The 27144-nt window shown below is 35.6% G+C and overlaps 3 protein-coding genes across 6 annotated transcripts in view; 1 reads left to right on the forward strand and 2 right to left on the reverse strand.

Moving 5' to 3' along the window:
* LOC110377678 (heterogeneous nuclear ribonucleoprotein L) overlaps positions 1-27144 on the forward strand; it is a 428881-nt gene that overhangs the window by 264671 nt on the left and 137066 nt on the right. The window lies entirely within an intron of this gene.
* Positions 22953-24409, reverse strand: LOC110378281 (uncharacterized oxidoreductase SSP0419). The gene has a single exon (XM_021337475.3). It carries the CDS (start codon positions 23794-23796, stop codon positions 23023-23025), a length of 774 nt encoding a protein of 257 aa, XP_021193150.3. The 5' UTR covers positions 23797-24409; the 3' UTR covers positions 22953-23022.
* LOC135116613 (3-oxoacyl-[acyl-carrier-protein] reductase FabG-like) lies at positions 26078-27109 on the reverse strand. Its single transcript, XM_064042367.1, has one exon. It carries the CDS (start codon positions 27032-27034, stop codon positions 26273-26275), a length of 762 nt encoding a protein of 253 aa, XP_063898437.1. The 5' UTR covers positions 27035-27109; the 3' UTR covers positions 26078-26272.

Here is a 27144-nt window from a genome sequence, read left to right on the forward strand (position 1 = left end):
ATATATTTGTATAGTTGTTTTGTTGACTTCGGAAATTTTAATGGGAATATTTCCGAAGCGATTTAGATTCTTAGCCTTAGGTTATTCGAAGGTTTTCGAATAAATCAGAGATTTATGTGTTTCGTTTGGTATGTGTCGGAATTTAGGTGAAAGGTTATATATTTCTTTTGTGTTGTGTTTTATATGGGTCAATTAAAATTCTATGAAAACTTAACAATGCAGTATGTTACATGATATTATTATAAAGCTGATGAAATGTTTGTTTTCTTAAGCTCGCCAAATCTCGGGAAATACCGGACCGATTTCAAAAAACATTTCAGTGTTGGATAGCCCATTTATCGAAGAAGGCTATAGGCTACTTTCTATCCGGGTTCGTGCAGAGGTACCCACAGCATGCGGGTGTAACTGTTGGGAGAATATAGTTGAACTAACTTAACTCTAAAAACGCGCGAGTTTACATAAGCATGTATTCTGCTCTTCCAGCAGCTTGAATGCTTTAAAATCACCGCTTCATCCAGCTGTTGACTAAACAAACTAAAATCTTCCACATTCAGCTGTTTCGTTGAGGCTCCTCGCAAACATGGAGAGCGGCCGCGATTTAGCGCTTCTGAGATCAAAAGAGTTTCGGGTGACAATATAAAAATGTTGGTAGGACAGTTTTTTAGTATATTTTTTTAGTTTAGTCTATATTAATGTTTGAATACGTTAAGGTTAAGTACTACTGGACTTATTCGAACAATGATTTCAAGTGTTACATAGATCATTTATCGAGAATGGCTAGGTTTATTTTTTGTCCGGATGCGCGGATTAATTCCTATTAGCTGGTAGCTGTATCTAGTAGATCTATATAGGGTTAGTAAATATTTACAAAAGTAGGTATAGATAGTTCAACTCAGATTTGAGCGCGGCCCTATGTGTGCGTCGGCTTGTAAATATACAACTTTCATTCGTGTGACAGTGACGTCGTCCGAGCATGACGTGTTCTTATCACTTTTTCTTATGGGTACAGTCGTTTACGAAAATACTAGTTATTCGCGGAGAAATTATTAAGGAGTCAGATAAAGCGTTTCAAAAAATAAAACGACATTCAAAGCTTTTTATTAATAAATATAGTTTTTCATTATTTTTTCATACGTCTTTTCAAATTGACATTGACAGTATCTAAGAATTGAATACTCCTTAAGTACATATTTTCTAGCTCGGGGTACGTGGACAATAAATAAAAGTGTGGACTAAGAATGTAAAAAGAGGTATAATCTAGTATAATAATGTAAACAAAATTTGTGGGGAATTTTAAAAAGTTATATTGCTTCGCATAATGTCGACCAAAATAACAAAATAATGAAACTCTTAGATGAACGTTTAAGTCAAATTGATGAAGGGATGTGGCGTAATACTTGTCGACATGTAGAAAAGAAAAAAGAAGAATACTATAGACATTTTGACATTGGAGTCAGAATTTATAATTCTCCTTGGAGAGTAGCGAATCCGAAAATTCATCATTTGATTTTTCAAATAGCGATTCATAATCATTATAAATAAATAAACATTAAATTACGTAATAACTGTTTTTCTTTAAACCCCCGTATACAACCCCTAAATAACTGTATTGTACCCGACTGTACCTCTTGTCACGCACACAAAGTTACTGTATATGTACAAGGGTTACCCACACATAAGGCCGCGCGCACAACTGAGTTGAACTTACTATACATGAGTCAAAGAAAAAACTTGGGATACCTGATTTTAATTCAGTACTCAGTGTATTTTTTCACAGTGGTAGTCAGCTGCATCCGGTTAAACTGGAAGCGAACCCAACTTAATTCTAATACAATACAAATACACTCAGCGGCACGGAATCTGGCCCAAACACATTTGAGCCTTATAACCATTATTTAAATGAAAAATCTGAAGTTTTATTTTAAAATTGTTTAATTTACTCATTTTCCAAAAGAAAATGACTAACAAACAACAGAATTGTGAGGATTTTCATAAAGTTTCATTGAGTTAGAAAACAGAGTCCTTACCGCAATAATCACCATAAACTTTTTCAATTCAACATTTTTAACAAAACAGAAAGTTATCGAATTTTAATAATGGGTGTTTCTTCCTCTTGATCTGATGACTGCCTGCATACGATCTGGCATGCTCTGGAGGATGTTTTTTATCTCCACCTGAGAGATCTCCTTTCAGGCAGCTACCAGCGCGGTTTTCAGTTCACTAAGAGTCCGTGGTGGGTTACGACTTGCTTGGACCTGTCTTTTAAGCATGTCCCAGACATGTTCTACAGGATTCATGGCTGGGTTTCTTGCAGGCCAGTCCAATTTTTGAATACCGACCTCAAACAAGTAATCGGTTACTCAAAGAGCTGCGTGAGGTCAAGCATTGTCCTGCATTATACGAAATTCTTCACTTCCTATGAATCCCTGACAGGGTAAAACATGATTTTGAAGGTTCTCTTCAATATACCGCACTATTGTCAGACGATTTTCGACAACCAATAATTCAGTACGGGCTTCTGAACTTATGCCTCGCCAAACCAAGATGGACCCACCATGAAAACCGACTGTTTGCTTGGTAGTGGTGGGAAGAAACCATTCTCCGCGCTTTCTCCATTCACATTCACGGCCGTCTGGAGCTCTTAAGACGACTTTGCATTCATCGGTCCATAAAATTTTACTCCATTGGTCATGCGTCTAATTTGCATGTTCTCTTGCAAACCTAAGTCTGGCTATGCGATAGTGCGGGAGAAGTTCCGGGCCTCGAGTTGGTCTTCGAGCACGCACATCCCGTTCCTCCATCCTTCTTCTTAATGTGCGCTTACTGACATCGACTTCTCTTGCTGTTTGCAAAGGCTAGCGTATCTCTAACGCAGTGAGAAACCGATTTTTCATTATTTCACGTACGATAAATCGGTCGTCGTGCGCCGACGAACACCTTATACCCCACTTTCTGGTCTTCTTGTGTAAAGGCCAGTCTGGTCATACATTTTCTATGCATATCTTTAACTTGTACGCGGTGCACTTAAAGTTTCAACCATCTTCCGCTGCTTCTACCCTTGACGTCTTAGCAACACTACTTGAGCAACTTAAGCTGCAGTAAGGGTAATTTTCAGATCAAATTGTGATAAAAAGAGAAACAAAAAACGACCATAATCATAAATTTTTTTTGGAACGTGCTTAGTACTTCGGCAATTTCTATCCGAATTTAAACTTAACTTCCTGATTTGTGTTCCAACAACGGAATCTGTTTCTAGTGTTACAAAAATTAAACAGACACACATTTTTCTGTATTTTAATTAACGATTATGAAAGGACTGACAATATGTCATATGAAATTAGAATTTACAACAGCTATCTGGCCTGATATCTATTTGTATTTGTTTGGGCCAAATTCCGTGCCGCTGAGTGTATATCACCGAACTGGTCTTCTGTTTACGAGATGACGAAATATCTTCGAAAATAATAAAACTAGACTAACTAGGTGACTCACTCAGTTATATTTATAACATAGTAACTAAGTATAATATATTACTTAATAATATATGGAAGTAGTTTAACTTAGCAAAAACTACCACCGGCCATGCAAAAGAGCTTATCTAATCATGATTTAGCAAATATTTATTTAAATATTTTTCCTTAAAGCTAACTTTGGTAGTTTAATATATGCGTGATCTTCCGGTGACTACTTATTTTATCAACCTATTTATGGTACATTCCGGTACGGCCTAGTAGAAAGTGATATCGTCGAACATGAGGTTTGAGATAAAATTGTTTAATTTATTGATTTTATACCAGAATATAAGGAAAAAAAACTTTTATATAAATAAACTGTCTTTGATTGTAAAAACTTATAAAAAAAACTTTTATATAAATAAACTGTCTTTGATTGTAAAAACTTATAAAAAAAAAATTTTATATAAATAAACTGTCTTTGATTGTAAAAACTTTTTCTTAATCAAAAAAGTGTGCATGGTAAACTCATTTTATCGTACTTACAGGGGTACTCAGTATTTTGTTCAGTGGACAGCTGACTCTCAGACTGTCAACTGCACGAAAAAACGGTCGGGTTATATACCTTTATTCTGTACCAGCTTCCGCCAGCGGCTTCGCCCGCGTGGTGTGTTGATAAAAAGTAATCACCTATCTACATACCAAATTTGAACTAAAACAGTCCAGTCGTTTTTGCGTGAAAGAATAACAAAAATACATCCTTACATTCTCGCAAACTTTCACATTTATAATATTAGTAGGATAGGGTCGGCGCCCTTTAAACAAAAAAGTCCTGAATTTTACCCCACAGCATGGTGACTGTAAGCCCCTGCTTGCAAAACATTTGGGCCTCGTTTCGCCCCGAGCACGTTTTTGCAGACTCTTTGATACCTCACGCAATACCACTTTTCGTACTCTTTGAGCACTTTGGGGCACTTTGAGCCACCAAGGACTCTTTTGGGATAGTTAGCGCAATCTACCGAATAATATAGGTCTAAGAAAAAGGGAGTTGAATGAGGTCAGCGGTTCAAAAGTTTTTATTATAAATATGTAGATTAGGTAAGATATTTAGATAGATAGATTTATATTCTTTATTATGCACACCAATTAAAAATTAACAAGAACAAAACAGAAAATTTTGAAATCGGTGACACAATGGGCGGTCTTATCGCTAAAAGCTATAAGCTAGATATTTAAGTTTACTAGAATAGTTTTTAATTTTAATTGTAAAAATAAATAATGTAATCTATATACATAAAAATGAAACCCGCTTTCCGTTGTCACGACATAACATGAAAACGGCTTGACCGATTTGGCTGAAAATTAGAGGGGAGGTAACTTAGACCCGGGAGAAGGTTTAAGCATTAGGAAAGTTTTTGTCACCATCCGGCTGCGGGACGCGGATGAAACCGCGGGCGAAAGCTATTAAGTAAATAAAAAGGTTTGTAGGTAAGTAGTGTTGTGTTGGATATATTTTTATTAGAAAGGTTAATGAAATCATTGAATATATTAGCGATTGATCAAAAAGGTGGAAGGTTGTATGTATGTGTCGCTGTTTTGTTGCTCCTTGACGCAAGAACTGCATTATTTTTATTTTTTTCAAACCGGACCAGTTGTTCTTGAGACGAGAGCGTTCGACAAAACTTACTTTATAGCTTAGCCTCAAGCTAATAATAATATTAAAATAAAATAACTAGGTTGAGGTGGTCAGATAGACAGTCGCTGTGGATGTTTAAAATGGTACTGAGCTCGCATCTCGTAAAGAGCAGAAGTGGACCCCAATATACTTTGGGAAAAGGCTAGGCATATTATTATAAGCAAGTAAATTACTTATGTATTTTAATAAGTCTTTCCAAGCACTCATTCGTTTACTGAACCAAAATTCTTCAAACTTTTTGTTCATTTCTATACGTCGTCGTATGTTTGAAGTTATTTCTTAGCCATTTTAGGGTAGGTATTATTTTCAGTAAAGAAAATTCTTATTGTAAAGAATATTTGCAGGCCAATTAGTGAAGTATTGTAGAATATGTAAGGGGCAATTAAGTAACTATTCACAACCTGAAAAATAGGATTTTATTCCAAAAACTTAAGGTATTAGAGAATGGTCATTTGAATATTTGTTAAGAATTATTTAAATATTTGTTGTTGAGGCTGTTCTTGCGGTGTATTTTCTGATTCTTTTGAAGTTTATCAATTTACTAGCTTTTGGCGATGGTTTTACACGGGTTCCACGGTAGCTATTTCATTTATCCGGATATAAATAACCGACATACATATATAGCCGTCCTCAATTAATGGGCTATTTAACACTGTTTTTTTTTTTAATGAGTCAAGTATTCCTGAGATTAGCGCGTTCAAATATACTAAACTCTTCATCTTTATAACGACAGTGTCAGATTTGAACCATACGAAAGGACATGGGATACTTTTTGCCCGGTCTTACTTATCTATTAACGTATACGTGAGTGAAACCACAGAAAACAACAAGTACTAATAAACATAGATATAGAATATTTCCATGCACCATTGTAACAGATTACCCAGCAATAAATCTCGCTAAGCATGTGCGCGTAAGGGTGGTTTCCGACTAGAATTTATTATATTATCTCCAGCGCTCGGATTAAAAATGTACGCCGTGAAGAATTAATGGCTAATCGTGTGAGAATGGCCTTAATGTAGCGCTCATCTCATCTGGTCTGCTTACAGATTATTTGGTGGAGAAATCTTTTGGTTATCTTTTAGTTGAAAGGAGAGAAAATTCTGTTTATTTGTAATAGAGTTATGGCAATTCGCTTATGTGAAGTTTATATCCCACCCAAAACAATAATGTGAAAGACTGCCAAGTTCGATAATATGGGAATGGTTCGCCTATAAAAGAAGTGAGATCCGAATAAGTACCAAGTTCCATAGTTACATATACCTCAGTTCAAAATAGTTACTTTTTAATGATGCTACTTGGCAAGTTTTCACACACCTTGTTATAAACCTACTAAACGCAATGAATCAAGTATTTAATTTTCTATTAAAACTTGCCAAGTAACATCATTAAAAAGTAACTATTTTGAACTGAGGTATATGTAACTATGGAACTTGGTACTTATTCGGATCTCACTTCTTTTATAGGCGAACCATTCCCATATTATCGAACTTGGCAGTCTTTCACATTATTGTTTTGGGTGGGATTTCATTTATTTTTGTAAGGTTGATTATTTTATTTTTTTCTTATGATTAAGTTAGTTAAGGAAATGTCTCATTTATACTATCTTTCAGATTTATGCTTCTTACAAAGAAATGAACTAGATTAACTAAATGGACTAGATTTACCAACTGACTGACATGACATGTTATCATATATTATGTTCGTGGATCAAAGTTACACATTCGTTATTTTCGAAACTGACGCACACTTGCTTTACTTTGACTTAATACAAACCTTTGTAACGAATTTCAGATCGGTACGACCATTCGAAGATATATTATATAAATATAGATAAATTTATTTCGTTTTAGTTCCTTAGGGGTATAAATTTACACCGGGTATAAAACACCTTCATTATTTTGAAACCGACTCACACTTGGCCATTTTCAGATTTTTCCCTTTACCTTGACATAAAGACCTACCTCCATGCCAAATTTCAAGTCAATACGACCATTGGAAGTGGTCTAGGTTTTTGATGAGTGAGTCAGTCAGTCAGTCAGTCAGTGAGTGTATAGTAAAAATAGCGATTTTCTGACGTCAATATCTCAAGACCTACAATAGGTATATTAATGAAATTTTGTATTTTAGATAAGTGAGGGGGTCTCAACAGATACTAGAAATTTGATATGCGTAAATAAAATAGATTTTGAGTTACAGGGGGGTCGAATTTGGCCCGAAATGGTTCGTGTAATATAACCCACGGCCGGTGTGTCGCCTTTTTTGCTCGAACTTGGCGGACACACTGCCGTGTGTCTAGATTTCTAATTATAAAGCTAAAGAATTTGTTTTGTTTGAATGTGCTAATCCCAGGACTGGACTGAATTGAAACGAATATTTCGATGTTTAATAGCCCATTTATAGACGAAGGTTGTAGGTTTCTTTTTAAACGGCGTGAAACAGTTTCTTCTGGACGCGGGTTGACGCACTGGAGGACTAGCTTTCTAGTGACTACTAACCATACTAGGTAGCATCGAAATTAAACAAAATAAGTACAATTTATAATTAAGAAAAGATTTCCAAAATATTTTATGTATGTCCCAATACGATGGGGTTAACCCAAAATTGTCGACTGTGTAAGTCCTAGTCATAAAAAAACTGCATTCTAAGGTTTTTCTACATAGAAACTGTTGGAAAACCTTGAAAAAATGATTAAATACGACTTTCTATTTTTTACACAGAAATAAATAAACAACACAACATACCAGTCCCAAAACTCACTGGTCAGTGTTGTGGCATGCCAAATTACTGAGTACCACGGTCCGCTGTGTTTTAATGGACATTACTGATTGTGTTTGATTCGCCTCAATGCTGTTGTGGTCGGTAACATGACTGGCGATGCGGGGATGTTTTTAAAATAAACTATGTATGTATGTGTATGTTGGTAGAAATTAGTTGAAGTGATGAGGTGTGTTTTTGATGATTTTTTGACTTGTAGTGGGAAAATATTGATATCTCGCTTCAACTGGCTTGCGTCAAAGAAGTGATCGCGGTTTTCATATTCCGTATACCGTGGTTTGGCATATGCCTAGCCTTTTGCCAACTATGGGGTCGGTTTCCATTCTAACTGAATGCAGCTGAGTACCGGTGTTTTGTGTTGACCGACTGCCTATCTAACCTCCTCAGTCCAGTTACTTAGCAACCTTGGTTAAAAATATATTTCAATGTTTAATTGCCTATTTTCCGAGGAAGCTACTTTTGATCCTGGTGTCCTGGTGTGCGTAGTCGTTTTTGCGGAAAGCGGTGGAAGCTTATAGCATTAATATAACAACAAAGAACCTCTATTATAAAGAACCCCAAAATCCTCAAAAGCACTTAACATTAATCTAAGATATATTATGTAAATAATCTCCACATAGCATGACGTCATTATGCACGGAACCTAAGTGCGTGTTCAGACGGGCGAATATTTATGCGTTTGTCGCGCGGGGACGCGTTTCCGCCGACGGACGGGCGGGTAATGCGAGTGCCGCGGATAATTTACGCGACACGCGCGATTTAAGCGTTTAATTATATGTTGTGGCCTTTAATTAGTCTGGTAAATGCTTTATAAAGTGATTAGGTTTTCATGCCGAAGTTTTTTTTTGCGTTTTTAGAAGGGGAAGTGGTCAGTATATCAAAGTTTTTGCTCTGTAAAATAGATATTTCAATACATATGTTAGTATCTGCTACAACGCTTAAACGTGTTGCATTTTGTTGCAAACTAAAAAAAAACTTACTAAAATACGTATTATGCATGCATACACATGATTTTCTATTCAAATTTTAAAAGATCTAAACACAATAGTTTATTTTTTTAATCAACAAAATAGCCTTTCAAATAACAATGCCATAAAAACTTACTCCTTCATAAAATTCAATATCTTTGATATCCCTTGGAAAGTAATATTATCTTGAGTGATATATTCAGATGAAATCAGACAAAATGTACGAATATTTCATCGCGTATGTTACTCAGATGTTTGAGCGAACAAAGATTCCTTTAAAATGTTGTTCTCATCTAGTTAATGGAGTATTAGGGTACGTTTACATGAAAATAGAAACAATATATTGAAATATGTTCTTATAAAAAAATAGAGAACTGATCTTTATGCCAATATACATATAAAGTACCTATGTAGGTACAAACTTATTTTATAAGCAGCTCAAAAATAATCTTCACTGTCTACTTGTACTTTTTTTCAATTTGAAGAGTTTGTTAGTGTGAACATTCTAATCTTAAGAACTATCATATCATAATGTACATTCACAATTAAGTACACCCTGATAGTACCTATAGTAACTTTTTGTCTGTATTTGTGGCCTTATTCCTTGGTGAAACCGTTGGCGGAAACCCTAAAAAGTAGTAAATATCTCATGACCTTTATACCCTTACATCTTTTGAGTCCTAGAATTTGACCTTCCTTTTAGCCGGTTTCTTTAGCTCGCATGATCTGAAAACTCCTTTACAGAATAGATAATGTGATTGTACCGTTTGAGTAACTTTGTACTGTGAGTTGGAAATCAGTGAATGCACTAAAGCTTTGAAACCCTTCTATACTATACCTACTAAGATTTTTCCAAGATTTTTAAGATTGGTCCAAAGAATTTGTTTGTATGTGATTTTTTTTTACATCTCAGCGCTCTGAACTTGCTTATGTACCAAAAGTATATATTGATCCTGGCCGATTTCGGCTTCAGCGACTTGGGTCTGCGCTTAATTTTGAGAGCTTCGCTGGTGTGCTCTCCAGTGACTGACAAAGCCAATTTTTACATGAGCAAGTTCAGAGCATTACTCGTTGTAGGTTATCGAATAACCCTGAATATCAATCGCTATATTTTAAACCCGCCCGTCCAACTTTGTGTAGGATAGATAATTTGGCCGATATTTTGTTGGACTCTATCTTATGTCTGTCTACGATTTACTGACTATTTTCTGGCACGTGTGTGTTACTATGCTATTGCTATCAGCGTATTCTATTTTTTTCCTACAAATAATCGGTCACCGATTTATCGGACTTGAGCGGTCAGCCTTGTATAGTCGTCATACACAGGTATTCAGAGATAACAGAATCAGAGTACAGTAGTATTTCCCTAGTATCAATACTTCAATATATCGTTCAAACCATCTTTCGAACAATACCACCAGTTCTATCAACCTCACAAGGCGCTAACATTTCCTGAATGACGTCACATCAATTCATCACATACCCATTGAGTGTCGGTGACGGATCGATGTTGCAATTTCCTGCCGCTAGGTGGCGGTAGCACCTTTTTGTTTTGAATTTGGAACGCGTATCAATTGATCGATGACCAATGGCGAGTGAATGGAGTTTTGTGAAGGTACGGGTGATTTGTCATTCGGTGTCGGTAGTTTTGGCATTTTCGAAGTGTGAGCAGTGGCGGTCGTGAATGGAATGGTGACCCATTTCTTGGATGAATGCGGTGTAGCTTATGAAAGGGTTCACAGGTTTCTGAAGTTGCAATAACTATTGTTTGATTTAAGTGGACAAAATGCTTATTAATCAGCAATTTGTGAAAGTCTATATTTAATTTGCCTTTTGTTTTGTTACAGGTAAGTGCTGACAGTTATTTCTTGAATCTAGTAAGATGCAAGGACGGTAAGTTTTCAAAAAATCCTGTAACCAAATGATTTTGAAGAAACCCAATGCTTAAGTTAAATGGATGACTATGGCATGCATAGCGAGTTCCCGCGTACTTAATGTTATTTATGCAATTTTCCGACCTGACATAAAGTCACCTTATAAAACTATACCTAGGACCTAGACTGTAAGACGATACTAACATACATAGTTGAGAAGAAGCTAGACAAACGATGATACTAAACTTCGTACATCCGTATTAAAATCTATTTCACTGACACTTAACTGAATACTATAAACATGATATCCGTATAATTAAAATAGCAACAATGTACGTAATGTAACAGGTTGTTATCCTCTATGTAATGAATAGACAGACACTATTTATGTGCTCGTAAATATATGTTTAATGATAGCACAATGTACAATGATGACCTGAATTATGAGAAATTTTAGATGCAGTGGAATAAAACAGTGTTTTCCCATATTTTCAGTAAACTTGAATGGGCAACGGGTTTTCAGGTGGTTTTCAGGCCAAATGTGTATAATTAGTGAAATTGTAGAATATTTAAGTTCAGCTAATTTAAGTGTCTTCTCTTTCAGTAGGTTTTGCGTGAAACCGTTTCATTTCAATTAAGATGACAACTATTACAAAACTCTAAAATAAACTAAAGTTCTAAGTTCTAATAAACTAAGGATCTGAAGCTATATACTATATAGGACTTTCTGCAACTCCATCTTGATCGTTTAAACTGTTTTCGCCATAAAAGCCTCCCTAATAATATAAGGATAACCTAAAATAACGCTCACTAATCCCCAAATCAAAGCAAATTGAAACTATCACCACAGAAAGTTCGTGAAGTGTGACTAAAACTTTTGATCTACCCACAAGTTCATTTCATGCCTCACGATTGAAATGAATGGCCCGGGACTCGAATCCCGGACCGCGGGATCGGACGAAAGGGTTTTGGGACAAAGTTGTTCGTTTGGACGTGACTTCGAAATATTTTGAACACGCTATGTGGTGTAGGAAGGAGAGAAAAGTTTCTTTGTTCACTAACTAGGTGTTTCTTGCGGTTTCGCCCGCGTTTGGGAGAACTATGTACTCCATGCAGAGGCGTAGAGGTTATCTTTGACTTTATTTAAACTGATTTTTTCAGTTTCACCGTTGCAGTAATAAAGAGTACTATACAATATTATCACCATTACCTACAACTTTATTTATTTACATGGCTAAAGAAAATAAACTAAAACATATTGATATAACACCTTTACAGTACCGAATCAATAGGAAAATATATACCTATCTACTATCTATGTACACATGGACGACAATATATATTAGGTACAACTTATAAATAGGGTACAATTTTCAGTGGTATGAAACTTTCGCTAACTTTCAGGTTACAACTACAAAACGTTATTACAGTTTTTTTGGAAAAAGGGTCTGAAAGTTACTAAAATTATATTAAAACTTTGGCAGAACTGTTTCAATAAAAAATCAGAAAGAGTTACTGTTAAATGCTTATTCTAGTTCTCGATAAAAAGGTTACATTTTATAAATCCACCTCTTCCCGTAGGAACTACTCCGCACATCTGGATAAAAAGTATTCTTCAGCTTTCACTGATAATTAGGCTATCTAACACTGAAATATTTTTTCTAATCGGACTGTCAATTCCTGAAATTAGTGCGTTCATGCAAAAAACTACCACATATTCTCATCAATAAGAAGAACTCATTTGCCTCATCTAAGTAACCAATAACACCCAGTATTACCTACAAACCCTTGGCAAGGGATATCCCTTACCCCAGCAATTCACTTGTCAAGTCCAACAGGTAAGATGTCGTGCCAAGAGGAGTTACCGTCAGTCTACTGCATCGACCAATGTACTGACATGCTGCCAAGAGTATGGAGTAACTAGTCTTTATGTTGAAAACTGCTGTTTTGTCTACGTGACTGTTTTGGCTGATCATGGTTTGATGCCCCGCTTGTGGGTTCAAAATAATATCTGCATGATCTGTATAATGTAAAAGAAAGACGTGTTTAGTAAACCTATTAATTACTCGAGAACGGCTAGACCGATATGACTGATAACTATAATTGGGGAGGTAGCTTGGACCTGTGGTAGAACATAGGACTTTTTATAGTTTCCTTGCGATGTGGGTGAAATTGCGTGGAAGTAGTGTTGTCATTAATAAAACACAATACTTGCTGGTGAAGTTTTCAAGAAAAGTAACATGTAGGCTTTATTTTTATCCCGTTGCGAGAAGAAGTTCTATTACGAAACGAGTGGAAACACTGGTAAAAGTTAGTGAATCATAGATCACCAGCTAAAAGTAGGTAATCTAATTCCAAACAAAAATATCGCGCTATCTAAAGAACTGAACAATGATCGACGAAAACCAATATGTACTTGAATTACATAAATACCAAAAACAAAAGACTTAACTTATAGTTTAATTCCGAAGTATCGGTTAACTGCAACCGGGAAGTACGAGTTAAATAAACAGGATTATACGGATCCGTTAAGTGGCGGGGATTTGAACTACTTAAAGTTGAATACGGTGAAATCCTTTGTGGTGTAGCCAGAGTAACCCTATTGTTTGGTAATTTATAAGTTTTTTGCTTGAAAGTTAAACTGTTGGTTTTATGTGTTAATGGACTAGTGAATTGAGTCGAAAAGGTATATTATTGGCCTTTACTTGGAGATTTTATCATTTCACTAAGTTGTATTGCGCTATGAAGTGAGAAGAACTTAAAATGTGTGCTCGCTATGTAGTTAATGTTAGAATTGGATAAAGAGACATCACGTATTTGAAAAAGAGATAAAGTACATTTGTGTTTTATTATATTTCAATTGATTTTCAGACTTCTACGCCTAAACATATAAAAATTATGTAGCCTTTTTGTTTCGATGCGAGAACTTTCCAATCACGAAAGATTTGTTTGAGTTCAAAATAACAAAAAAAAAAACTCTCAATTTTTACAAAATCCAAAAGAAAACATGTAACAACCTAATTCACCGAACTCATTAACTCAATTTAAAAAGTTAATTCCTACTCCAAAAAGTTTGGCCAACCAGTTTTTGACTGAAGTTGAGCCGCGGTCAACGCTAACTTTTAAGTCTCTCTTAAGTTGCTTTAAGCCGAGTAATGCCGACTTTCAGTTACTGAATGTGTCTAAATAACTGCTGAGTTTTTGCTTATATTTTTTGTTGGTTTAAGTTTGTAACTATGTCTTAGTTTTGATGGGATTTTGTTGCAGTTGATGCTGGTTTTGCCTTGATGCATTTTAGAATGCGATTTTGTGATGATATCTCACGAAATTAGGAGAGTTATTCTTATGTCTAATCTTTGTATGAGCTATGACCTTTTTGTTAGGGTTCAGATTAATATGTTGAGGACCTTAAATTAAAGCAGATTTTAACGAAACTTTCTTCAGGACTTATTTCTCTATGTATTATTTCTACTTACCATTCTATCTTTATAAAATAAAATTATATATCCAACTATCTCTTGCAAGATTTTTACTGATACAAATACCAAACCAAATATAAAATTAACTTGAAACTTAAACAATCCTCCTAAGCAACTTCTGTTAGTAAAATCTCTATCTACCCTCAAGAAAATCAAACATACCAACAAGTACCCACAAAGTTACACCATAAGGTCCGCTGCGCCCTCACGTTCCGTACGTGATCCAAACAAGATTCAAATTTAGAACACGAATCCGATCGAAATTCAAATCGGGACATCCTATTGGATTATGGACGACCAATCGTGTAGCGTACTTGCATGTGTGTGTTACAAAAGCCTTTGGTTTAACGGTGTTTTTCGAATTTGGGATCCTTTAGTTAGATCCTTTGTACAATAGGTATAGTTTTTCGTTCTAAACAGCAGCAAAAAATAAATTTTGTATTGTATCTCTCCAGACGAATGAAGAACTATATATTTTATTAATTAAAAAATGTATCATTAAAATATACAAAAACCCTGAATAAAAGCCCGGTTATTTTAGGGTTATGTTTATAAAATATTTAAACCCGACATTTAAAAGAAGACAGTGCCAAAATATCTTCATTTTAATACCTCAATCAATCAGTACCGTGCCAAAAATATTTCGGCGCGGTCCAATCATCGCAATCGTTCTATAAGTTCACCAACCTAGGAGGCCTACTATAAGTTTCCGTATCGAAACATCGGATAATAGCGAAAACTAATAATTCAGTAAATAAATATGTAATATTTAACTTGAGTTTCGCCAATAAGGACGGTTTGTTTGATTATCACACGTCTCAACGACGATGATGGGTTTCACCTGTATCCCGGGAGAACTATGTAAGTAAGTACTTCCCATACCTGGATAACTGTGAAAGTTCTTAGTTCAGGTGCGGTACATACAAACGTAGTGGTAAAAGTAGGGGTTGCTCGAACATCTAGCCCTTTCCGGATTTATTATTTGTTTCAAAGTAGCTTCAAATCATTTTTTTCTCGACACTGCATAAAATTGAAACCTGAAGTTGTTGCGAAAATGCGATCGAGTTATTATTTATCGTTGATCTAGAGTAGGTCCCCAGTTCCCAGTAACTGTAGCTATTGTTTTATTTAGAATTACTTCAGTGAACGTTTGATGTTCCCTTCAGTTTTGACTGACAGAAACCGTTTTATGATCCTTTGATATTTTATACTCATTTCATGAAATGTATTAGCTATGAAATGGACTGGCGTTTTGTTGTTTGGATATATTGATGTTTTAATATAAGTCAAATAATAGTTCGCAAATGTATTAGGAAATTTTCTGAGTAGAGGTTAAGGTAAATATCTTGAGAAAACCAGGTCTTTCACTAAACCATCTTTATTTAGCAAGCTGTGCCCTACAGCGGGGCAGTAAATAGCTGATGATAATGAATTTTCAAAATCTTATACTTTTGTCATCTCAATAAATATAAAGTGCACCGAAAATAGATCCATTTAGCAGTTTCAAAAGCAATAAAACTATATTTGCATAACCCAAGTAAACAGACCAACCCAACAATTTATTCTAAAGATATTCAAAATGATCTATACCCGGATATCCCTCGTGAGCATAATGCATCGCCATCCGATAGTGCATGCATTAACCCTAATGCATTCTAAATAGCGTCGCGTTCTCTTGTAAACTTTGAGGAAGCATTGCAGGGTTAGGCAGACGTTTTGACATGTGCCGATAATGAATGGAGCGTTTGAGGGTTCAAATTAGTCGCTAAATAATGTCATCGATGTAATGTTGGACTGTTGGTTTGCTCAAAGCGATCGTTTTACATTTGTCAGAAATTATATTTGACATCTGTGTCTAGTTTTACCCGCTTCCTGAAGGAATTATTAGTTGTTGCAGCCAAACTACGACATTGCCATGTATGTAAAAAACATTCAGCTGTTTGCTTGTGAAGAAGCAACAAACATATAAAGGCATTCACAAACTTTGTTATAATATTTGAGTCATCGTTATAGTGTCTGCCTTTACAATGTCTAATGGCCTTATCAGCTACAGTTTAGTTTTGAAAGCGCAACAGGAAAGGACTTCTTGTAAAAGTTCGTGTCTTTCAATCAATCACAGGTCATATGGATAGATTTGCACGTAACGTTACACGAAAGCACAGTTACTAAGTGGCCTATAAATAGGACAGTTATTATTAAACTTGAACCTGATACTGCTTTATAATTTCATCGATCACCGCCCACATGTTACAAAAATAGAATACTTTGATGATAAACACATTATCTACAGCACTGTACGAGATGTGAAATCTGATACCGATCTTAGTTGTATGTACTATGTACATATGTAATAATAATACCTATGTATAGTAAGTCTTAAGCTTGAGAAGTAACAAAAAGACTAAGTTGATCGTGTGAAAAATGGTTTGATTTAATTATTCCTTACTAACTTAGCAGTCGACAGTAAGTTTTTCAATCAGCTTTTATAAACATAATTTAGGTTATCTAAGTTAACTTTTTTATTAGAAAATAATCAAAAAAGTTGTACGAAAAAGCTATATTTTCCAAAAAAATATGCGCACACGTTACAAAACTTAAGCACATTTGTCTTAGTTTTCCCTAGACAGCAAACTCCAAGTTTTCTAGGATATATTGCTAACTTGATTGACGGCAGCATATTACTATAATATTTCATGCTGCATTTTATGGCCAAAGCGATTAAAAACTTCGAAACAGCACTTTATAAGGGCGATGACGCAGGAAATAATAAATTAAAAGTTAATTAAGGCAGAAACTCGTAAAAGAGCATAGTTTTCACACTCAATAATAAAATGTGGCAGGTAATTAATATAGGAAAAACGTTGTCAGAAGCCACCGTGCACTTGTTAAGGCGAAACAATTTGCCAGTCGATGCGTGCCCGTTTGACGTTTAATTATTGCAACGGGTAAGATGGATTGGCGCCCAACGCGGGACTGGCAAAATGGCTCGTTACTTTTTTTTTATTTGATTCAATGTAGCGCTGTTTTGTCTGAAATATAAGCCTTTCATGTATCCTAATTTTTTTTTTATATTTAGGAATATAGACATAAAAATGTCGGTAAAAGTTATATATTTCAGTCCTATGTCGTGATGAATGGCCCACCCGCTAGTAAATTTCGAATGGATGAATCAATCAAATGTGTGATCCCCTTTGTTGTACGCCTTTTATTTGATAAATTACTGCGAGTATTTCGGATATATACTCGTTTCTATTTATACCCTGACTAATCACAAAAGCCGACCAAGCCTAGTATTTCACGGAGTCCGCGTTCTGTTAAATCAACCGATTATAATAGAATATCGGAAAAGCCATCAAATAGAGAATCTATTTTATGTCGATTCGTAGTTTGACGTTTAATTATTGCAACACGCAAGATGAATTGGCGCCCAACGCGGGACCGACGCAATGTTTTGTCGGAAATGGAAATGTAATTGTGTTTTGATATATTTTTTTGCAGTTTTATAAACATAGGAGCGTAGCTTTTCATTTATCCATTTACCCTCAGATTTTCTATTGATTAATTTAGTTTTTCTTCTTTCATTAAAGAAAGATCCTAGTCAAAGTCTAGAAAGCTTTTAACAAGAAACTAAAACATCCCGAGTCGAACAGTATTTGAGAGTAGTCTCCGGAAACAATACCAGAACGTAAACGGAGCACAGAAAGCTCGAAATCCGATTAAAACAAAGCTTTCTGCTATCGATACAGATGTTCTTGTGTTGTAACATATATCCCTTAAATGCTGTTTCTGTTCTGTAGAAATAGGTCCTTCTGATACTTAAAGAGATTGTGAAATAAACAGAGATGGTGAGATTAGATTGCTGAACTACTTCCCATTAGCTGTATAAAAAGTACCCTATCTATGTACTTGCGCAGGTCCTAGACTATCTATGTTCCTAATTTAATTGTCCGGTCGCAACAGAATCTGGTTTTCAAATTCTGTCTTGAGAGGGTAAGGTACTTTGAACACTCAAAACAGTTCTCTAGAAGAAATCTAGTCTTGAAACACAGACACAGAAATAAAATTATAAAGTAAATAACGGAAAACACCCAATCCAAAATCAGTACACGCAAATTTCTGCTTCCAAAATCCTCTAAAACAACCGCAACATTTAAATAAAACAGTTTTCTCATAAAACAATAATGTAACTGAAAATCCTTTACTTAAACCAGAGATTCCCAGTTAAAACAATGCAAACGGATATACATAAAACATACGAGATAGCGCGAGGATTTAAATTCAATTTACTGCAAGTTCGACTACCCACTTTCTGTGCCAGTTAGGTTATATTTAGGTTAGGAATGCATTTGCTGTCGGATCTTGAGGATAAATCTGTCTTAGTACCAGTAATCTACTCTAGACCACCTTCTGCTAAATTCTTGAAGTTTGAAAGTTGCTTAGTTCAAACTTCTTGTGTGTACTTTGGTGGTTTCATTCTCGAGGGTATTAATCATATTCTTTGGGAAGAAAGTATTCTACGTCAAAGGATTTTTATATGAGCTATTCCTTTTTTTCATTTTTATTGTAACTTGAATTTTAGACTTTCAGCAAAAATAGCAGACAACATGTTTGTTGAACACACACACTCGTTCTTCTTCTCCTTCAACGAAGCTGTCCATATTTTAGGTGCACTCTGCACCTCATAAACAAAAGATTTTTCAAGCTTTTATTTTTGTTCTAACTGTCGAAAAGCAAAATAATCCACTACAGTTAAAGTTAAAATCAGAAAGGTAAAAGTTATATCAACTTTGTGGCCTTCAAAAGTTGCATTATCCAAATCCAGGTCGTATGTAAATTCCACTAAAAACAAAAGAGTACCAACTCAAACAAGGATAGCATGCATAAAATATGTAGGAGTCGGGCGCTCTTTAGACTTTAGATCCGATTAGCGACGTGGGTACGTTCTGTGGTGCTTCTGTCTTAGCAAGTGGCATTGATTGTTTATTTCTTATTCCTTTTGCTGGATATTGGTTGGGTGGTACTGATCCTCTTGGAGAACTTAAGTTTTAAGACTGGGAAGAACTGAAAAGGTGCTTGGGATTAATTAAATACGTTGTAATGATAACTGGTTGCAAAAAAATGCCTCTCTTCTCGCTAGCCTCTGTTTTGTTTCGATTTGAATTTTAGTTTAGGGACATATGAAATAAATTCTGCAATATAAAATTACAAAATTGAGTCCATATATCAAATATCATCATTTTTCATCGAGAGATGGCCTTGCTCAAAATATACCTACTTTAAATTCTTTACCATATCTAAATGCATCATAGCTACTGCAGAGTTCTGCGTACATAAAGATATATTAAAAATAAAGCCTTAAGTAAAATATGGAACGTGCGATGCCTCCCATCCGGCTGTTCTCTGCTAAATCGGATTAGCCGGGTTTTCCGACTACCCACATGTAATATACAATGTATGTATCTGGGATACCGATGTAATTAGCATTGATTTTTGCTTTACCTTTTATCTTTTTTCGCTTCTAATCTATTTTTATTTGTGACTAATTTTGTTTTTTGTCTTTTCAGGTATGTAAATTGTTGGTTGTTGAGATTTCGTCAGTAGTAAGTAAGAATGGAAATGCTACCTATACAATTCCTATATGGCGCAGAATAAATACGATGGACGATTTACGAGATATATGGTTAATATAGGGGATGACCCTTCACACACCACATACCCTAAACCATGACTGATATTTTTTTTTACCGATTTTAGAACATTCCCATGTAACTGTTATTAAATAAATTTTTAACATAATGTCAAATCCTCTACCCAAGAGATAGAAATCTTCGAAATTTCTCTTTTGAATCCTCTTAAAAGACACAGCAGCACTAATTTGTGCATTTCTATTCAACATTGCCGAATTCCCGCCACCCAATCCGAGTGCCAACACAAGGAGAACGTATGAAATTTTCATGAATGCAATTTCTCCTAACGAACAACCCATTCCAAGTGAAAACTGAAGCGGATAAGACACTCTATCTGTTGTGTCTTAAGTTTCTAATTAAATTTACATCAGCCCGTTATCTTCATCCATTTCAGATGCACCCATTTTAAACCTTATGTCAATAGGATTAGGGTCCCTTTTTCTTTGCTTTGTCGCGTTAGGATGGTGTCGAGTTGTGGTAAGGGCGTGGTCGTTATGTGGCGTCGCGAAATTAATTTATTAATATTTTAGTGGATGTTATTTTAAGATATGAGGGTGATATTTGTAGTGAGTTTTGCGGTTCTGGAGTTGGGAGATAGCTGGTTAATAAAAGCTTATTTTCGTTTTGGTTTTTACCTAGTATTTTTCTTTTAGTATCCACGTTAATGAAAATTCAAGAAAGAAAATTCGCTCTTGCATTCTATAGGAGACGAGAGGCCATCAGTTCAAATACTCGTACTAGCTTACGAGGGAATGTATAACTTTGAAATTGTAGACTTAGAAAACCAAAAATCTCTACATAAACCCTCACATCTCTAGATTAGAATCAATCAACGCTTCATTAACCTTTCTTAGATCTGGGAAATGAGCCCAAATCGCTCTCTCGCTCGTCTAATAAAATCCGCGCCCGCTCTCACTAAGACCTCGCCTCATAAAAGATTGCGGATCTAAGTTTAAGTAGTTTATTTTACTTGATTTAAGTTTCTGAATCGTCAGTAAAGAGATGACAGGGGACTGTGCACTTGTAGGTTGCACATTTAACAACTATTTTAAGTATGGGGTAGTCTGAAAATTATTCAACACTACACTCCTGTGAATTTCCGACGAGATGAGATGAAAATTAATGTTACATTAGTCGTGTTTGTGTTTGTAATTAATTATGTTTGTTTGTGTGTGTGTCTTGATTGAAGATTGTGTTGGTTCCTTTGTTCTAGTATACTGCTTGTATTAGTATTTGGGACCCAATTATCTTTGAGGAAGGATTCGAGTTTATTCTGTATAGCTCCATAATTTTCTGGTTCAGAAATCTAGATATGGATTACTATCTATAATCTAGAGATACCTAAAATTAATCAATTGAATCATTGTTTTAAGCAGTTTTTTACCTTTAACTAAGTGTTTCTCAAATGGAGTTTATGTGCACAGAGGATTGCTGGAAGCTTTGAAAGTAGCTCCCTCAAGATGCAAGTGAAACTTAAAGAGACAGCTAGTTCAGAATACATCCCCTTTTCACTACTAAATTGGCAACTTCATTCAGATACGAACGTAAGACCCTCTCGGCCACAATTTCCAATGCTACCAAATTGAATCGTACAGTGTATTCTCATTGTATTTCATGGCTCCTAGCTTCTGCTAGTGGTCTCCCTAATTTGGACGGGTTGCGGTCTCTCCGAGTTTTGAGCTTATTTATAGTTTTGGAAATGTAGAGGTAGCCTAGATTTTGATCTTCAGGATCTAGTGTGTGTTTCAATTGCCATTAAATTAGTAATTTACGGCCAGTTTCTTCATCAAAAGTTAAAGTTATAGTAATGTCTAAAGTAAAAGTAACGGTCAAATTCGTTTTTTTCAAGTCTAAAGTGACAGCAAAACTAATAGAAAAATTTAATTTAACCGTTACTTTTACTTTAGACATTACTTTAGCCATAACTTTAACTTTTGATGAAGAAACTGGCCGCTAGAGTAAAATGTTTTGGTTCATAATCCTATTGATTGATAACTCTGAATGATTCTGACAATATTTATTTTTTGTCTGACTGTCAAAAACAATGTTTTTCCCTCATATCGTGCAAGAGTCCATGTCATGTTCTTTTTTATTTGCCCCAATAAAAATTCTTACAGGATTTAAACAATTCTTGGTTTAGATATTTTTAAAGTCTAAAAGAACTGAAACCTTTTTAAAAATAAAATATATCATGAACGCTATTAGAAGCAATGTATAACTTGGTCACCCTATCGCAGTTGTAATATAACTAGCGTCTAGAGAGCTTACTTTATTGGTTCAATTATTGGGCATACCCAGGAGTTTTAACTAGGCTTTCAGTTTTCACACAACAATTTAAATATGTACTATAATTTATTTTGTTCCCCAAGTGGTCTAAGTTTACCTATATTTTAGTGGTTTCAAAGGCCACTGTGAGCTTAGTTTGGGTAGTGGAAATAGTCTGAAGTCAGTTTACATATCTATAGAGACAGATAGATATTCTATAGAGATTTTTTTTTTTTTTGAGACATAGTTAAGGCTTAATGAGTACATGTACATTTACTACTGACGTATAGTTAATATTTTGTAAATGTATTTTTTTAATGATAGATTTTAATATGAAACCAATTATTTACATCACAAAACTTTTAGGCACATCCGAAATCTTGTTTCAAAACTACTGGTCGAAATGAAACTAAATGAAATTAATGTACGGAGCAGGAAGTCTTGATGCTTGAAGCCTTTAAAATGACCTTTATTTCTAACAACATAAGACTTCGCAACTTATGTTGCCACATTACAGTAAGACCACACATTTTTTATCTTCCACTACATAGGTTTTCCGAGACGCCACCCGGTTTCTGATGGAACTGTTACTCGACCACGAAAAGTAGCCACAAGATTTAGATGATAAACAATTTTATTATGTGACTAAAAGAGATTCATTTGCATTACTTATATGATTATTTAGAGAAGGACATGGGCTTCTCCTGTACAACGACGAAGAAAAGGATAAATGACAAAAAAAACATACCAACATTAACGTAAAAACATCCTTTATTTTCACAACCAAATCACTTATAGCACATACAAATAAAAACAACGAAAATCACGCCATAGAGGCAGCACCATCAAACAGTATGTCCGAACCGTTTAAACTGGGAAACACATCACTTGCCGTCAAGCATATCAATAGAGCTATCTCCTTTGGATCCAAATATTTCCCGTAAGATGAAGATTCTTTTACAACACTATTTATCTCATCCATTAACTGCGGATTGTGAACTATAAGGTTAGCCACAATATTCGTATTTGTGGGCCCTGGGCTTATTGAGTTTATCCTTACTCCTAATGGAGCCAGCTCAAAGGCAGCTTGTCTTGAGAACATTTGCAAAGCAGCTTTCGCTACCGTGTATCCCAACATCCCTTTCTGAGTCCGCTTCGACATCGAAGATCCTATGTTTATTATGTTCCCTTTCGTCTTTATCAAGTGCGGCAAAGATAATTGGGACAAGTGATATGGTACTCGGAAATTCACGTTCATCAGATCGTCGAATACTTTCATTGATTTGTCGCTGAGGTACGATATTGCCACTTTTCCTGCGCAGTTGACTAGTACGTCCAATCTTCCATATGTTTCTATTGTTCTTTGTACCACTGTTTCACAAACTCCTTCATTGGCTAGATCTAGTGGTATCCACAATGGTACCACGTCGTTTATTGCTAAACATTTGGTGACTGTCTCCAAGAGTCTGACTTCATCTCGCCCAACTAGAGCTAGTTTAGCTCCAAATCTTGCAAATACAAATGCCGTTTCTGCTCCTATCCCAGAACTTGCGCCAGTTATTATCGCCACTTTGCCACTTAAGTCTATTTGATCCATTTTTCCTTTTGATGTTGTGTTTATCGCGAATTCTCTACTATCAAGTATACGTCCGTGTATGACTGTGTTCAGTTTAATACTGATAACTTTATCGTCGCTTATCAGTAGCCGCCTTATTTTGTTTACATGTTTGAGTTATAACATTTTGTGTACAACCTTGGATGGTTTATGTAATTCTGTGTGTGTTATCTCGATGTTATGACTGTGTCCGTCGCAATATTGTTGCTGTATTGAAAACTTAATTCTTAGTTATCAAGATATATGAGCATAGTAACTGTGAATAATTTAAGGCTAACTTTATAATAAGACAATTTAACAAGAACTGTTTCTTCATCAACTAAATAAGAAATTACTTTATGTAAAAAGTTACGTGAATCTTACCAATTATTATCCCAAAAACGAAATAGAGACTCAAAACTATGACCTTTCCCATTCAAGAAAATTGAAAGCTCCATTTTTATGACACAGAATGAGCTGTGATTCTCACTCCCACATTTGCGAAGGCCAAGATTTTTTGCGAAAATAACCTGAAACTACACGACCGCGAACACTGGGGCTTACAAACAATGCTTGGGTTTTCATCAGTGTGCCACATGAAGATTTTTGTTGCTTTCACAAGTTCAAGTTCAGGCTTCGCATTGTTTTGGGATTATGTGCCTTCGTATGTAGGTGAATTGGGATTGGTTTGTCAATTGATTGTGAAGGGGCATCTACAAATATGTGGAGTAAGAAACTTTCTTGCTAATTGATAGATAGATAAATACACTCTTGAAATCGCTAGTATCGCAGTATGATTTTGCACAAATGTTCATTACTTGAGTGTGATCTAGCAAGACAATTTTGGAAACATCCGGGAATACTGATGCAATCGCGTGAAATACCTTGGCCATACAAAAAAACAGTAGGTCTAGTCAGATGTCTCTCCTGATTAAGTCTTTCATTATCCTTAATAGATTTTTTCTATTTGCTAAGTTTATTGGTATGTGCATGAGTCAATAAATTATTTAAACTTGCTTGGGTGTTTATATTGCTTAATCATGCCTACAGAGCTACGTGTACCTGCAAAAACCTGTTCGTTAATCGATTTAGTTAAGTCTAGTCTACGTAAGCGCAATGAGTCTGCATTATTATCTACTAAGTCATCATCAGCATCATCATTCACAGCTTGATTGATCATGAGAACTTAGAATGAACTCTCTTCAGGTCCATGACTTCTGTAATCAATGCCAATGTCAACCTCAGATAAATTGAAAATGTACATGAGACTCTTTTGCCTGACCTTTAGCAAATTTTTGCCTACGATAATTATAAAAATAAGATTTCTCCTATCGGGAAAACCTAGTGTCGTCTAGGTAATAAGGTAAATGAGTTATGTAGGTAGGTAAATGAGACACTCCATGTCATTGTTCCACGAACTCCTCGAAGAGAGTCAGCAATTCCCATTGAAGCCCACCATGGCCAAAGCCTGCCGGGGCTGTGGGATTGTTCGAAAGAGTTGCCGTGGCCCTGATGTATAAAGGACTAAAGAAGGAACATGATGGGTGTTAGTCAGTAAGAGTCTGACACTCCCTCATGCTGCACCCACAGCAGGAGAGGTCATTTGACGATTTCCCATAAAAAAAAGTTAAATGAGGCAAAACTAGAGAGAGCAACTATTTCTGAAAAAAGAAGCCAGAAAATTATTTTTTTATCAGGCGGTGTCCTCGAAAAAGTCCTTTAACCAAAGTCATGTGTTTATAAATCAATAATAATTTCCTCAATAACATATAAAAACAGTTACTATGCAGCAGACCTGTGGCCACAAAAACACGTGTTTATTAACAACAACAGTCTAAGATACCTGTTACCTCAACATTAACGCGACAGTCATAATTACGTCATAATTGCTTACCGTCATCACAATATTATTGTACAGGTTTTCCTCATCCAACTTAAGTTTGAGTCGTATTCTTACAACTGTTTGTAAATATGTACTCATTCCGTTCATATGCTCACGCTCTTACATAATGGTCACTTCGAGAATTTTGTTAATTAAAATCTTAATGGCCTCCAAAATTATAATTCACGGATTTGGTATGTTTATTTTTATTGTAGCTATTTAAGTATGTCGAGTGTAGTTGATTTAATTGTACATTATTTTGAATAATTGTAGTTCAATTTGAATGGATGGCTTCCCAAACAATTGAGTGTGTAAAGTCAGCTGTTTTAGTGTCAATGTCATGAAATAATAACATGTGTGGTAATGGACGTTTGCAGTGGATTCCAATTAAAACGAAATCAGTTACAAAATATGAGATTTTACTCCAGTGAGTTTTATTGTGATAACATATGGCTTACCATATTATTGTTATATTTCCCAATGAAATCCAGTGGTATTTACGTTGTCAGCGACAAAATTTAAATTGTTTTCAACATAAATCACACTATGGGTCACGGTAATTTTGTCATGTTTGATTTTATTTTTATCACACGCTCACTATATGTTGCCCGATGCAGCTCCATCAACTACTAAATTAGCACCGGTCATGTTTGGGGCAATATCACTTGCAGCAAACAGAATCATTCTAGCTACCTCTTCAGGCTCAATGATCACATTGCTAGGCACAGTCTTGGCAAGTTTCTCATAAGCTTGATCCATATCAGTTTCCTGGACGTTTAAGTTGCCCAAAATATTAGTTCTTGTCAACCCTGGACGCACTGCATTCATTCTTATGCCCTCGACGACTAACTCCCAAGCACCTGCTTTCGTGAACCTCTGCATGGCATCTTTACACATGCCAAAGTGCATGAATCCAGGTTTGACTGCCGTAGGAGCTCCGAAGACATTGACAATATTCCCTTTAGTCTTCCTTAAATGTGGCGTACACAGTTGAGTCATTTTGTAAGGTGCCCGAAGATTTATAGCAACCAGATCATCAAAATTCTCCATTGTGGTATCAAACAGTGAAGTAACGCTTATTTTTCCAGCGCAGTTGACAAGAACATCGATCTGTTTGAACGCTTGTAGGGTCTTTTCGACGAGTTCTTCACAATTTTGGTCGACAGTCAGGTCGTAGAGGAGACATAGGGGCGGTGTTCCTTTGGCAGCTTCACACTGGTTTCCTACGCTGTGTAATCTCGCCTCGTTTCTGCCTACGATCGCGAGTGTAGCTCCATGTTGTGCAAACAGCTTGGCGGTGGCTGCGCCAATGCCGGAACTCGCACCGGTGACGATAACGACTTTACCGGTAAAATCCATTCCGCGGTACCGTGTGTGATGGTGGCTGCCGGCCGACTGTCGATCTCAGTCTCGTGATTCGAATATTAGTGGACTGGTTTCCGCCGTTGATATATATTCGAGTTCTCAAA

This window comes from Helicoverpa armigera, chromosome 28, assembly GCF_030705265.1.
Source record: "Helicoverpa armigera isolate CAAS_96S chromosome 28, ASM3070526v1, whole genome shotgun sequence".
Taxonomy (NCBI): domain Eukaryota; kingdom Metazoa; phylum Arthropoda; class Insecta; order Lepidoptera; family Noctuidae; genus Helicoverpa; species Helicoverpa armigera.